The 15,475-nt window shown below is 38.7% G+C and overlaps 1 protein-coding gene across 1 annotated transcript in view; it reads right to left on the reverse strand.

Moving 5' to 3' along the window:
* HPSE (heparanase) overlaps positions 1–15,475 on the reverse strand; it is a 41,989-nt gene that overhangs the window by 11,082 nt on the left and 15,432 nt on the right. Inside the window, exons 4-9 of the mRNA XM_044680727.1 lie at positions 14,483–14,656; positions 10,073–10,241; positions 9,324–9,371; positions 8,248–8,341; positions 5,945–6,051; positions 1,959–2,073 (exon numbers count right to left, since the gene is read on the reverse strand). Of these exons, the coding sequence (XP_044536662.1) occupies positions 1,959–2,073; positions 5,945–6,051; positions 8,248–8,341; positions 9,324–9,371; positions 10,073–10,241; positions 14,483–14,656 (707 nt within the window). The remainder of the gene's footprint in view (positions 1–1,958; positions 2,074–5,944; positions 6,052–8,247; positions 8,342–9,323; positions 9,372–10,072; positions 10,242–14,482; positions 14,657–15,475) is intronic.

The following is a 15,475-nucleotide window of genomic DNA, read 5'->3' on the forward strand; positions in this document are numbered from 1 at the left end:
GACATTGCCTAACTTTATCATAGACCAAGTGAGATCTGGACATTCTAAACGGCTAAATAAAGCTTGTCAACTCCATTAGCAGTTGGGTCCAGGAAGTGCCATTTCTCTCCCTGTTTGACTCCATCCTTTACCAATAGGAATTACTTCCTTCTCAGGGCAGGGCTATAGAATCCTGAACTTAAAGGAGCTTGGCTTTACTAGGAAGAGAGAGTTTCACCTATCTCTGCCAGTTTGGGTGCAGGATCCCTGGTACACCCTGTACTCAAGCCTGCTGCCCCTGGGGTTCTAACCACCTTCTTCTCCTACACAGTAGCCAGCCCCCCCTCCTTATTACTGATACTTGCCAGTATATAGCAGAGATGAAATTGGCATTGAGGCCAGTTTTCTGTCACTATGCCAGGCTGCCTTTCAACTAATACATTTAGGAAACAGATAAATTCCATTTTTACAAGGTCACTCGTCAAAGAATGACAGGTTCTAAATTACAACTAGACTTCTCTAACTGCACTGACCAGCGTTGATAAAGAGCAAGTTTGCTGGGAAATCTACCCACAAACCACACAAGCTGGATGTCCTATCGACATCTACTCTTTCCAACGTTTCTGAGCACCCTAGCACACATGTTTTATTTTCCAGTGTGGAGAGCTACAAGAATGATGCCAATTGGTCATTTGGGAGGAGGGTAAGAAACCATTAGAGCTACATTTTCTTATATCCGTGGAAATTTCCCATGGTACAGCCAAGACCATGAACCATTCATTCTCCAGTAGGTAGCAGTCAAAAAATGGGGAAAAAAAGCAAAACTGACAATCATATGAAAGACTGTTGAAAAGAATTATAATTGGAGAAATAGAAATTAAAACTCACCCATCAAAGATAATAAAAAAATTATCTCCCTGACAAAACTATAAGTTTCATAAAGGCAGGGGCCAATTAGTTTTCTTTGAATTTCTTTCAGCACTTAGCACCTGGGACAAATATAGAGAAAAGAATACCGTATGGCCTGAAAAGAGAATGTTGTTATGGTTGTAAAAAGATAGTTATTCTAATGCATTCACTGATCTCGATGCAGTTGTGAGTTGGTCCAAACATTCTGGAAAACAATTTGGAACCATGTGAGAAAAGTGGTTAAGATTTTGAGAGGGTTAATATACGGTTTCACCTCAAGGTTTATTGGGCATAAAGCCCAATAGAATAGGAAGAAGCTCCTTAAGAGCAGAGCTTTGAATACCCAGGGCTTGGCATTTCAGGAATACTTTCTGATTGATTGAATGAGGCAAAAGACAGAGTTAGTAAGCTCCCATATATACCAAAATATTCACAGAAGCACTTCCTATTGTAGCCAAGAATAGTGGTAAGGTGGGAAATGGCTGAAGAAACTGTGGTACATGAACATAATGGATTACTCTCATACACAAGTAATATGAAGAATTCAGAGAACCTTAGGAAGGAATACAGAGGAATGAAAACAGAACCAAGACAATAACATTCACACTGATGAAAATAATATAAAGAGGGCCAGTTCCTTTTATTCTACATCTTTATTACAAGAAAGAAGGCTATGGAAAGGCTGGGAAATGTCAGTAAAGGTTTGGTTTTGTTAATAGAATGCTGTGTTTTGTTTTAAAGGCAGAAAAACCAAATATGATTTTTCTGACTTGAAAATATGGTTTCTTATTTTTGGATATAGTTTCCAATCTCCTCTTAAATTTATCTTGTAATTAAAAATGATTAGTTGTATAATTTTAATAGGTGATAAATTTTGAATCAAGAATACCTGAAAAGTACATGTCTGTTTCAAGTGCCTTCAAATTTCTCATTTCTAAATGCCAGATAATCCATGATGGCATAGACGTTTGTGATGAGTCTACACTACATTAACATGCAGAGCTGGAAGCTTTCTTAAGAGTGGCCAGATGCAATCAATTCACAGAAAAACAGAAGTAATAGTCACTTACAGGCAAAGGATCGAAGTTCTCATCTACTAAATGATAACTTCCAACTCCAAAGAACACTTGTCTCATTACCACTTCAATACCCATTTTAGCTGACAGGCCTAGTTTGTCCAACCACCTGTTGAAGAAATAGACAAAGACTGTTTTAAAAAGCAGGGGAAAATGCCAAAAGAAAAGAAACCAAATGTTATAAATTATAGCTATTGTTTGAATGATTAAATATATTGAGATGTGAATTCTGATCTCTGTGTTGTTTTCCTTAGATTGCTGTGATCACTGTATATTATTTTCTTGGTTCTGCTTATCTGGCCTGGCTTTTGTTCATATCGGGGCTTCCCAAGTGTCTGAATTCTTTGTATTCCTTATAATAACAGGTCATTAGAATCGCCTTCCTTTCTCATTTTCTCATATTCCAGCAAAAGCAAAGAATTTTAAGTTAGTGAATAAACTCTAGATTACTAATATATATAAATGGAAATTCACAATCAGGGCCAGTCAATTGTCTACAGATAGATTAGGCAGATTTTTATATCAAGTAAAATTCCATCATGATGTAAAAGTGAGTTTCTCTGCATCCATCTAAGAAGTAGCCAATGGACCTATGAGATGGTTAAGTCTGCCTCCAACTGAGATGGAAGGAAAGGCATAATCACTTTGTTCAGTTAAATTTTCTCAGAGAAGGGCAATATAGATCTAATCAGGGAACTTTAAAACTGTACAAAGGGACTTTGCAGATCATCTAGTTCAATCCCCTCATTTCACAGGTAAAGAAACTGAAGCTCAAAGAAATGAAGGGGAAGAATGAGGGTCGGAACAGTTATCAACTCCCAGAGCACTTTTCTCTGATTGCATATTTTACAAATAAACAAATTTTATCCAAGATTGTTTCTCTGATGAGAAAAATGATTTTAATTTCAACATTATTTGTGACTTTCATTGTCAGTGTTGGAGCTAGTAGTTTTCCTTGGCACTCAATAACAGATTTCAGAGAAGCCTTTCTTATTCACTTGAAAATCAACATAGCATGGTCCTTCCTTCATAGTTATTTGTTCTATTTGTAGGACCTAAAGAGAAAGGAACAGTTGGATACTTTCCCAAGGATAACAGAATTGTGACAGATCAACTCTTGGCATGTTCAATGACTTTTCAAGGAAGTTAAATTGTTCAAGTGTAGGGGGTTAGCTGAAGTAGGTTTCTATAAAAAACAATCTCTTTGGCTTCTCAACATTTTGTAAGAAGTGGATGGCATTCTCATCAGATTTATAGATGGCACCAAGCTAGTGTCACATTTGATGACAGTCTGGATTGAACAAGAAATCAGTTTAAAGTCTTGTAATACATACAAAGAATCACCTACATAAATATTAAGCTGGGAAGATATGGTCATGCAAAAGATCTGGGGGTTTTAATGGATTTTAAGTTCAAAAGAAGTCAGCAGGGTGATGAGATGGCCAAAAATAAAATGGGAGTCTTGCCATTAAGAGGGGCATAACCAATGCAACAATCCAGGACAATTCTGAGGGGCTTATGAGAAAGAACGCTATTCACATTCAGAGGAAGAACTGTGGGAGTAGAACCACAGAGGAAAAACAACTGTTTGAACACATAGTTCGATGGGGATAGGATTGGGGATGTAGACTTTAAGCAATCACCCTAATGCAATTATCAATAATATGGAAATAGGCCTTGATCAATGATACATGTAAAACCCAGTGGAATTGCATGTTGGCTTTGGGAAGGGGGTTGGAGGGGAGGGAAAGAACATGAATCATGTAATCATGAAAAAATACTCTAAATTAATTAAAATTTTTCAATTAAAAAAGGGGCATAACTTCCATTTTGACTTTATTTCCTTCATGAGGTTTTTCTCATATGTGCAATATGTGACTTCTTTTGCATCTCAAATATGGAAATATATGTTCCATGATAGCATGTGTATAACCCATATCAGATTGCTTGCCATCTCAGGGAGGGGAGAAAATTTGGATTGCAAAATGTCAAGAAACAAATATTAAAATTTTTATCTCCTTGTAAAACAATATTACCAAAGGAAGAAAAAGGGTATGGCTTTCAAGAATAGAGAAGTATTCTTTCATCATCGGGCCTCAGCTGAAATAGTGTGTTCTGTTCAGGGCACCCTGGGTGAAGAAGCACACTGGTACTGAGGAGTTATCAGAGGAGGGTAACCAGGAGGACGAGGGGCCTCGAGTCTGTGTCATATGGCAGTCATTCAGAGGAATGGGACAAGCCGAGTCTGGAGAAGCCGAGGCTCAGAGAGGATCTGCAGAGATGTGTCCTAGTATTGAAAAGTTGGCGCACAGAGGAAGACTTGAACCGTTCATGTACTAGCCAGTGGATGATAGCTGAACACGTGTTGGCATATGATTGTGTTGTAGGAAATGACGAAGGGGCTGGCTTTAGAGAAACCTGGGAAGACTTGTAGGAACTAATGCAGAATAAAGGGAGCAGAAGCAGGCGAATAATTTATACACTAAAACAACAGCTACACTCTGAAGACAAACAACTCTGAAAGACTTAAGAATTCTGATTCCAGAGGCCCAAGGAAAAGAGTGCTTCCTTCCTCCTGGCGATGGACTCAGGGCAGAAGGAGACATTGTATATTTTCCCCTATTCATATTTGATGTAATGGTTTTGTCCATCGTTTTTCAGTGGGAGGTGGAAAGGAGAGAAAATAGTGGAATGGTTTGCCTCAAGAAGTAATAGGTTCCCTTACCTTGGAGAAGAAGCTGAATGATCTCTTGTCAAATATATCATAGCAGACATTCCTTTCATGTATGGGTTGGACTAGGTTTGTATTGAGACCCTTCTTAGCTTTAATTTCATGATTGTGTGATTCCTTGTTGAATTTTAGCTATCGAGCTATGAACTCAGGGTCAATATCTTAGAGAATACTTGGCCTCCAAAGTCCCTGACCCCTCTACAGGCAGAGCAGTAGACAGCCTGAGTTCAAATGCAGACACTTTACTGTATGTGCCTGGCCAAGTCACTTAACCTTTGACTGCTTCAGTTTCCTAAATTGTAAAATGGGAATAAAAATAGCACTTATAGCCCAGGGTTCATATAAGGATCAAATACATTAAATCTGTAAAGTGCCTGGCATATAGTAGGTGCTTAATAGACATATTTCCTCTGAGTGCCTACTGAAGCATATTTTCTTTGACTTCATTTTTTCTTTCACAACATGGCCAATGTGGAAATATGTTCTGCGTGACTTCACATGGACAATGAATATCATATTTCTTGAGTTCTCAAAGGGTGGGGGAGGGTTCAAAGGAGGGGAGAAAATTAGGAAATGAAAATAAATTTTTAAAAATGTTATTTCCTTCCCTTACCTCCAGAGGAGGGACTTTTTAGCCCAGTTCCTGCATTACATGCATAGCACTTCTGTGTGTATGTACATATATACACACACCTGTGTGTGTGTGTGTGCGTGTGTGTACACATAGTAAGCAATATTCTCAAATTTGGAGGTTCTTTTTAAATACACTTACTTGGAGGAATGAATCTTTTCTTATATATAACACATGTCAAAGCATGAAAATAAAAACAAACTTAGGAGGGACAACTGGGTGGCTTAGTGGGTTGAGAGCCAGGCCCACCCAGAGATGAGAGGTTCTCAGTATGAATCTGGCCCTAGATACTTCCTAGCTGTGTGACCCTGGACAAGTCACTTAACCCCCATTGCCTAGCCCTTATTGCTCTTCTGCCTTGGAATCAATACTTAGTAAGGGCTAAAAAAAAAAAAAAAAAAAAAAAGTGTGGCTTTTTCTTATGATAACTAATGGCCTATCCTAAGTCAATCCATTGTCTTCATCCAAATCTGTGATAAGCATATTATATGATCTACTACCATAGGGGACGTCCTTTGTACAGAATTCTGGCAAAATAAAAAGGGTAGCTGTGGGTCTACATCATAATTTGAGGCTTGGTGTCTGTCTGAAGCTTGAGATGAACATGGACACACTCACAGAAAGCCGGCAGCGTACGTGTCAGACAGCTTGGGAGCCCCCCCGCCAAAAGCCGAGCTTGTTTCTCCCAACCAGACTTTCTTGCCGGGTCTGGTTTCATTCACGACCTACAGAACAAGAGAGTTTACACAGTGACGGCAATAAAAATGGCTGAGATACACGATTTGTGGCAAAGAGCTTTGAAGCGTATCATATAAGCTCTACCGTGCTGAATTGCAGGCTTTTTTAGAGAAACATCCTGAACATAAAATGCTTTGGTTACCTTCATTTTAGAACCATTCCTTGGGAGGGGGGAGAAAGAACATGTGTCTGCACCACGCCCCACGATACCGTCACAGAATCTTGTAAAATTTCGTTTTTGAGTTTCAAATTCTCTCTCTCTCTCTCTCCCTAGAATTATGGAATCATGAAGTGGGAAAGGAGGCGATCTCATCCCCCTCCTGGCTTCTCTAGTTTCCTTCAGGTCCCAGCTAAAATCCCACCTTTCCTCACAAAGCCTTACTTCATTCTTTCCTTTCCTCAGGGATACCCAAATTCTGTAATTATCTCCAGCTTATCTGATCTCTGTCTTGTTTGCATGTAGCTTCTTACACAAAGTCTCGCTCTACACTCCAAGCTCCTTGAGGGCAGGGACTGTCTTCTGCCTTCCTTTCTCTCCCCATCCACTAGCACAGTGCCTCGCATACAGTAGGTATGTAATAAAGGCTTGCTTCCAACTGATTGACAAATAGTACCTGGATGAGGATCCCCTCTACAATTTATCTGAATTCTGGTCTGACAGGTTTTGCTACTTATCTCCATCAAGAAGGAGCCCTCCTCCAAGGGGCAGCTGGGTAGCTCAGTGGATTGAGAGTCAGGCTTAGAGACGGGAGGTCCTGGGTTCAAATCTGGTCTCAGATACTTCCCAGCTGTTTGAGCCTGGGTAAGTCACTTAACCCCCATTGCCTAGCCTTTACAGCTCTACTGCCTTGGAGCCAGTGCTTAGTATTGATTCTAAGATGGAAGGTGAGGGCCTAAAAACAAACAAATAAATAAATAAAGGAGTCCTTCAGATCTCTTCAGGTAATCCATTACATTTTTTGACACACCTAATTGTTTTTCCTGACTCAGTCTCTTTGCAACATCTATCTTTGACCCCACTTCTGTCCTCTGGGAGAAGAACAAATCTAATGAAGATAACAGTGATAACAATAACATTTATATAGCTCTTTAAGGTTTGCAAAATACTTTACAAATATTATTCTCATAACAACCCTAGCGGGTAGATGCTATTATTATCACCATTTTGTAGATGAGAAATTTAAGTATCTTGCCCAGGATCATAAAATTTGTAAGTATCTAAGGCCAAATTTGAACACAGGACTTCCTGACTCTAGGCCTATCCTTCCAGCCACTGTGCTACTTTGGTACCTAAATCCTTCTCTTCCAATGTAACCGCTTCTTCAAACACCAGAAGATAAATAATATATAAAACAAGATAATAATGTCCTCCCATCTTCTCTTCTCCAGGCTACCCACTTCTAATTTCTTCAACCTCTTTTCCTATGGCATGATCCTGAGGCCTCATACCATCCCGGATGTTCTCCAGCTTAATGGTGTCATTTTCTAAACAGTGGCATCTGACCCTACAGATGGCATGACCAAGGACGGAGACATGGCAGCATACCTCCTTCCTAACTCTTCTTCAATCATTCATTTGCTAGGAACAAGGACTTTTTAAGGAACTTGCTTTTGTAGTGGATCAGGAAAAACTTGACTTATGAGTATATTAGTCAACTCCCTGTTAGCAATATCAAAAGTGAGACATTTGCATTTGGCACAGTGGGCAGAGTGCTAGATCTGGAGTCAGAAAGATTCATCTTCCCAAGTTAAAATCTGGCCTTATGGGCACCTCGGTGGCTCAACGGATTGAAAGCCTAAAAAAGGGAGGTCCTAGCTTCAAATCTGGCCTCAGACACTTCCTGGCTTTGTGACCCTGGGCAAGTCACTTAACCCCAACTGTCAAGCCCATACCACTATTCTGCCTTGGAACTAATACTTACTGTTGATTTTAAGACAGAAGATAAAGGTTTTAAAAAATTTGACCTCAGACACCTACTAGCTGTGTGACCCTGAGCAAGTCATCCTGTTTGCCTCAGAGATTTCCTCATCTGTAAATAATCCACTCCAGTATCTTTGCCAAGAAAATCCCAAATGGGGCTATGAAGAATCAGATATGACTGAAAAAAAAACAACCTTAGAACATGTAAGTCTACAAAATACAAACTTTCTTGGTTTTGTGCTCTAAAAGAAAAAAAAAGTACCTGAAAAACTTTTTGTGCTGAGAAAATAAATGAATCCAACACTTTGGGATTTAAAAAATCTTCTTCAGTAGCATTTCTTCCGTTCAGATAGTAGCTGAAATACATACACATACATATTATGAAGTTGGTTTTTTAAAATAGTTTTAAACAATGTTTATGGAAAGCAACCCATACTTATCCCGTTACTCAATACCAGAATATGGTGTTTCATAATTTTCTTCCTACTTTAGTAAGAAAAAGAGACTGACTAGGGAAAGCATATTCTACCACATCCACCTAAAGAAAAGTTGTCAATTGTTTTTTCTACAATAAAATGAGGAAGTCCTGAAAGTCTTTGTGTACTTTAAAAGTTGCCACTTTAAAGTATACCGAAAACTCCCCATTTAAGTGCTAAGTGTCCTTTGTCACTAATCAGCCTTCTGCTAAGAAGGTGACATTTTGGCCGTCTGTGTATGACTGTATGACCTGCCAGGCCACAATCGCTTTGGGCTTGAGTAGCACAATTATCTAAACTAACTCAATTATTTTACAAATTATTGATCATTTATCCATTCCAACGTGTGTTAACTGCTTGCTAGATGCTATTCTGGGCAGAGAGATCTGTACAGAACCAAATTGAAAGGCAGAGGTCTCAAAAAAGCAAGAGAGCTAGAATGTACCTCCTTTTCTCTTTGGAGGTAGTGACTATGGGTACAGAAAGTTGAATATGCTGTCAGATTCCACCGACTTAGGCTGAACTGCTTTGTTTTTCTTTTTGGTTCTTGGCACACGCCCTTGGAGTTTATTATCTTCGTGTTCCTCTTAAGCCAAGTTGCACTAGTGGTCCCCATGAAATAAAAAAGGAAAAGAGGAAAGCCTCTAACACAATGGCAGAGTCATGTATCGGTGGTGGTCATGGATCTCATGGAACACTGAAGTATCCCTAGCACTTAGCATGGGACCTTGCAGACAGAAGGTGCTTAATAAATGCAGAAGCAGCATCTTCTATATGAAATACAGGATAAAAAAGGAGGGACTTTAAGAGGACCAGTAATCAACCTCTCCTTAATAGTATGAAGAGCAGAAAACATACTCACTGATGCCATGTGATTGCATCGATCACTCCTCCTCCGACATTCAGGAAGCTAGGAACAAATAGGCACCATTATATCCTTTTTCCACCCTCATATGGAAATGCTTGACTTGATCTCCAATGATATTCATTAACAAACCTAGCTGGCTGGCTGGTTATTAAATATGGAAATAAGAATCTAGGACATTCTTAGAATCATCAAGGCAGCCAAGTGGTACAGAGCATACAGCACAGGACTTGGAGTCATGAAACCCCGAGTTCAAATTTGGCCTCATACACGTACTTCCCATGTGACTCTGGGAAAACATTTACTTAACCTCTGTTTGCTTCAGTTTCTTCATCTGCAAAATGGGGATAATAATAGCACTTCTCTTTCCAGGGTTATTGAGAAGAACAAATGAGATGATATTTATAATTACTTAAGTTGCTATGGAGTTTGGGGACAAACACTCTGTATTAATGCTACCTGTTGTATGATTCTGTGGTGATCTCTGGTGAAGGCACACGCGCCCCTGCAGCCTTGCCAAAGCCTGGCCCCACCTCAATTGTCCCACTTCTGCAAAGCTAACTGGCCAGGAATTCACGCTTATTCCTCATTTCCTTCAGATCTAATAAAGAGGAGGCCCCTGCATTCCCCACAAAAAGAGAAATACTTCTTTAGTATTATTATTATTTAGTATTATTTAGGTCATACCAGCCTTAACTAGTACTTTTGCTTTTTTTTAGATAAAAAACAAAAAAAACCTTACTTACCTCCTTAGAAGGTCCCCACTCTTCTTCCTTAGTTGACCAATATCAGGTCCAAAAAGTTTTGCGTTTTTTAAATCATATGTTTTTAGAAGTGAATGCAATTTAATAAAGTCTTTTCCTAGTTGGGATCCTTCAATATAAATGCCAGACTTCTTCTTAAAACTGTTCGGTTCTGAAAAACAACAGTTCTCTATATATAACCTCTTATCTCTAGAATATTTATCTTTCATAAGATAAGAGCATTTCTAGATTCTAAAAGAGATGATAATCTTTTTAAAAATGATAACTCAGCAAAAGGCCAATTGAGCTACCAAAAAAAAAAAATTTCCTACCTTTGAAGTTCACTGTAAAGTCAGGGAAAAGCGGGGAGTAGAAGGGTTTGCCCACTTCCCTCAAATGGAAATCGATTTGAATTTAAAAGCTACTATCAAAAATATGTGAACTTCTTAAGAGGACTAAGTCTAATCTCTGGATTTCGTCCCTTCGATCCACAATAGAGAAAAAATTGAGTTGATTGATTGGTAGTTCATAAGTTTAGAGTAGTCACAGGGCTGGAAAGTAAACTTGGGGTAGCATATATCATTATTCCTCTGGCCTCACATATGGTCATTATGTTGGCACATTATGGTGGTACGGTTTCCCAAGTCTTCCAATCTTATTTGTTTTGTTATTTTTCTCTTGTTTCTCAGAGCTCACTTTCTTTTACGTCAGTTTATACAAGTCTTCCCAGGCTTTCGTGAAACAATCCTTTTCTCATTATTTCCTGCAGAATTCCATCACATTCACATATCATGATTATCATTCCCCATATGATGGCCATCCCCTTAGTTTCTTGTTCTTTGTTATCACCCAAAAAACATCTATTATTTTGTGCATGAGTCCATTCCCTCTTTTTTCAATCTCTTTGAGGTAAAGACCAAATAGTGGGATCTCTGTGTTAAGAGGGTAGACTACCTACCTCCTGACAGAAAGGGGATGAATTCCGATGCAGAATGAGACATAGATGGACAGTTTTTGGATAAAGAAATCAAAGCTATATATAATCATATGAAAAAAAGTTGGATCATTATTGATTAGAGAAATGCAAATCAAAACAACTCTGAGATACCATCTTATACCTATCAGACTGGCTAAAATGCTAAAAGGGCAAGAAGATATGTTGGAATAGACACTAATACATTGTTTTTGTGTGTGTGTGTATGTTTACCTTCCGTCTTGGAGTCAATACTGTGTATTGGCTCCAAGGCAGAAGAGTGGTAAGGGTAGGCAATGGTGGTCAAGTGACTTGCTCAGGGTCACACAGCTGGGAAGTGTCTGAGGCCAGACTTGAACCTAGGGACTCTGGTCTCTAGGCCTGGCTCTCAATCCACTGAGCTACCCAGCTGCCCCCTAATACATTGTTGATGGAAGTGTATGTGAACTGATCTAGACATTTTGGAGGATGGTTTGGAATTATGCCCAAAGAGTTATAAGACTATATATACTTTTTGACCCAGCAATTTCCCAGGGTGATCAGGGAAAAAGGATAATACTTATATATTCTAAAATATTTATAGTGGCTCTCTGTGGTAGCAGGAAGCTGGAAACAGAGGGGATACCCATCAATTAAGGAATGGCTGAACAAGTTGTGACATATGATTGTGATGAAAATACTATTATGCTATAAGAAACAAAAAGTAGGCTAATTTTTCTTAAACCCTTACCTTAAACCCCCTCAATCCATTGAGCCACCTGGCTGTCCTCAAGCAGATTATTTTAAAACCTTACCTGCTATCTTAGAATCAATGCTGTGTATTGTGTGGTAAGGGCTAGGCAACGGGGGTCAAGTGCCTTGCCCAGGGTCACACAGCTGGGAAGTGTGACCTCCTGTCTCTAGGCCTGGCTCTCAATCTACTGAGCAATCCAGCCCCCAAGCAGATTAATTTTTAAAAAACAGACCTACATGAAAGTGAAGCAAGCAGAACCATGAGAACATTATATATAGCAACAGGAATAATTATTTGAAGAATGACTTGTATATGTGTACCTCCAGGGAAAGAACTGATATAATAGAAGCACAGCAAGAAATAGTGCACACAAACACACACGTTTTTGTTGTTAAATAATGCTTTCTCTAGTGCAGGGAGGGGACGGAAGGTGGGAGATACTTGGGGAATTTTAATGTAACAAACTAATTAAAAAAAAAAGACAAATCTATTTTTGATCATAACTAACGTGGGGTCCTGTTTTTCTTGACTTTGAATATTTGTTAGAAAAGTTTTTTCTTTTTTTAAAATAAGGCAGAAAAGAGGAAGAAAAGGAACTGGTTCTATTTTTCAGACACGCTGAGTTTTAGATGGCCATGGTCTATCTATTTTGAAATATCCGAAGTGCAGTTGGAGACATGAGTTTGGAGCCCAGAAGAAAGATGAGGGCTGGATAAATGGACGTTGGAATTATCTGAGGGATGACCATAGAACCATGGGAGCTGATGAGACCGAGCTAAGAAAGGATAGAAAAGAAAGAAGTCAGATGACCCAGGATAAGGGTCTGGAGACACAATCAGAGGGCTAATCTTAAGTGAAGATCCAAATTAGCGATTGAGGAGTAGTCTCATAGATAAAGGGAGAACCAAAGAGGGCAATATGACAAAAACCCAGAGAGGAGAGAGGACTTAGTATAAGGTAATCAGCAGTGTTAGATCCAGCAGTTAACTATCCAAAGTATATCAATAGAGATGTTATTATCAATAGGATAAAAATAAGGACTGAGATTTTGTTAAAACAGGAAATTAATGGTGACCTTGGAAGAGGGCAAGTTCAGCTGAATGATGAGGTGGGAAGCTAGAGTGTCATGGATTTAGAAGGGAGTGAGGAGAAAGGAAACAAGTATTTGTTTCCTTTTTCAAGGAGTTTATCAAAGAAGGGAAGGAGAGGTATAGGATGAAAACTTATCAGGGATGCAATCTAGGTGCAAAAAGCCAGCACAAGGAATCAGTAGCAACTTCCTCAGGCAGATCTCAGCATGGGAAACATAGAGGCTAGAAAGTTATGCTCAGATGAATCAATGTTGCATTTTTGCTGAATACGGTTTCCCTGCTATGATTAAGTAAATATTCTTTTGTATGAACTACAAGTGTCTCGTTTTGTTCCAATTCCAAATTCAAGAGCCAAACTTGTTTGAATGAGGTTGGGCCTATAATAGGAAAGCTAACTATTAACATAATCTAGAAACACTTTATTAATCACCTAGAAGAGATCAGAGCCCTTTCGGATATGGTCCGAGTAAAATTTTGGAAATAAAGAATAGGACACTGTCTGGCCCTAAAGGAAGGATAGGTCCATACTAAGGACCCCAAGATAGTTCACAGGATGGAATAAGAATACAAGGTTTTCAGGTGCTGGAGAGTGAGGTAGGGAGTTGAAGATGTTGTGTAAGTGGGGAGAAAAGGAGATGGAAGAATGGAAGTAAACTGACTACTTAAAATTTTTATTGTATGCTAGTTCTAAGTGGCTGAAAACCAAAGGAACTTGCTAAAAATATGAGATACAGAAGTTGCTGGCCTAAGTTACCAATGACTACCAGTTCCCTTATCTATAAAATGGACACAAAAATAGCACCTTCCTCCCAGTGTCGTTGTGGGGATAAAATTTATAAAGCACTTTGCAAACTTTAAATAGCTATATGAGTGCAGGCTATTATCACAACCAAGGAAAATGTGCAATATATCATCATTTTTTTATTTGGGAAATTTTAATTAATTAATTAATTTAGAGTATTTTCCCATGGTTACAAGATTCATGTTCTTTCCTTCCCCTCCTCTAGGGGACACGCAATTCCACTGGTTTTTACATGTGTCATTGATCAAGACCTATTTCCATATTATTGATATTTGCTTTAGGGTGATCGTTTAGTCAATATCCTCATCAAACCATGTGATCAATCATATGTTTTTCTTCTGTGTTTCTCCCACAGTTCTTCCTCTGAATGTAGCTAGTTTTCTTTCTCTTAAGTCCCTCAGCCTTGCTCTGGATCCTTGCATTGCTGCTAGCAGAGGAGTTATGTTCGATTTTACCAGTGTCTCAGTGTCTGTGTACAACGTTCTCCTGGATCTGCTCCTTTCACTCTGCATCAATTCCTGGAGATCTTTCCAGTTCACATGGAATTCCTCCAGTTCATTGTTCCTTTGTGTGCTATATATTATTAAAAGTACTCCCTGATTAGGAGCAGCTTTGGAGAAGGGAGGTCAAATCTGGCCACGGACACATCCTAGGTGTGTGACCCTGGGCAAGTCACTTAACCCCCATTGCCTAGCCTAGCCCTTACCATTCTTCTGCCTTGAAACCGATACACAATATTATAAGTATTTTAAGATGGAAGGTAAGGGTTTTTTAAAAAATGCTCTGATCAATGAAATACCCTCAGTGTACTCACCATTGCCAAGTTCCCAGGACATGTTATACTTCTTAGAGGTACAGTAATCCAAGAACAACTTGGCATTTGAGCTGTCCCACTGCAAATTACTTTTCCTTAGTAAGGCATTGATGCTAAAGATCAGGTCCAACCCCGAACACTGGGCAAAACTGTACAGCATATCCACTGTGCTTTCTGTATCAACAAAAACATAATTTAATAGTGAATTATCAGGTCACAAGAGTAAAAAAAACCTGAAGGTGTCCTCTACATGAAGCCTTATTCCCATTTTATCATCATCAGCTCTTTTGAATTACAGTCCTAATAAGAGGTAATAATTGCTTAAGACAAGGAGCATATTGGAATGTTAATACAATTCCATCTTCTCCAGATGCTATAGCATATCTATAGGACTGTGTGATACATTGGAGGCACCCCAAACTTCTGGTCTGGATATTAAAAGGCCTCACAGTTTTCCTTGCTATTGACCATCTTATCCAGTTAAATGCAATAAGATAAAACAATCATAATTTCTCTTGACAACCTAAACATCTCTACATTGTTTTGGATTTGGAATAGGGCAATATATGAGGTAAATGTAAGATATTTAGATTTCTAGACAAAGGCTTTTTTTTTTTTTTGGCCTGAAGTACTCAAGTTGAAGTACTCTGGAGTACTCTACAACCAAAGAGGGTCAGGTAGAATAATGGTTATATCACAAAATGTTAAAGTAATTAACCATTTATTTGATTATAGTTGCTTCAGAAAGGTGATGATAGTATAGTTTTTTGGGGGTAGGCTCACCCAGAGCTATTTATTATGCACGAATGTTAACATATATTAATACATTAACATTTAATATATTAATATACATCACCTTTGCTAGTTTCCTTTCTAAAACATATGAAACTACCCACATAACTATCTTAGTATATAGATATTAAAGACAAACAAACCCATTCCACCTCGTTCCCTAGCATTTCCTCAAGAGCTGAGGGGAAGAAAAAGGTTTGC

This window comes from Gracilinanus agilis, chromosome 6 (assembly GCF_016433145.1).
Source record: "Gracilinanus agilis isolate LMUSP501 chromosome 6, AgileGrace, whole genome shotgun sequence".
Lineage (NCBI taxonomy): Eukaryota > Metazoa > Chordata > Mammalia > Didelphimorphia > Didelphidae > Gracilinanus > Gracilinanus agilis.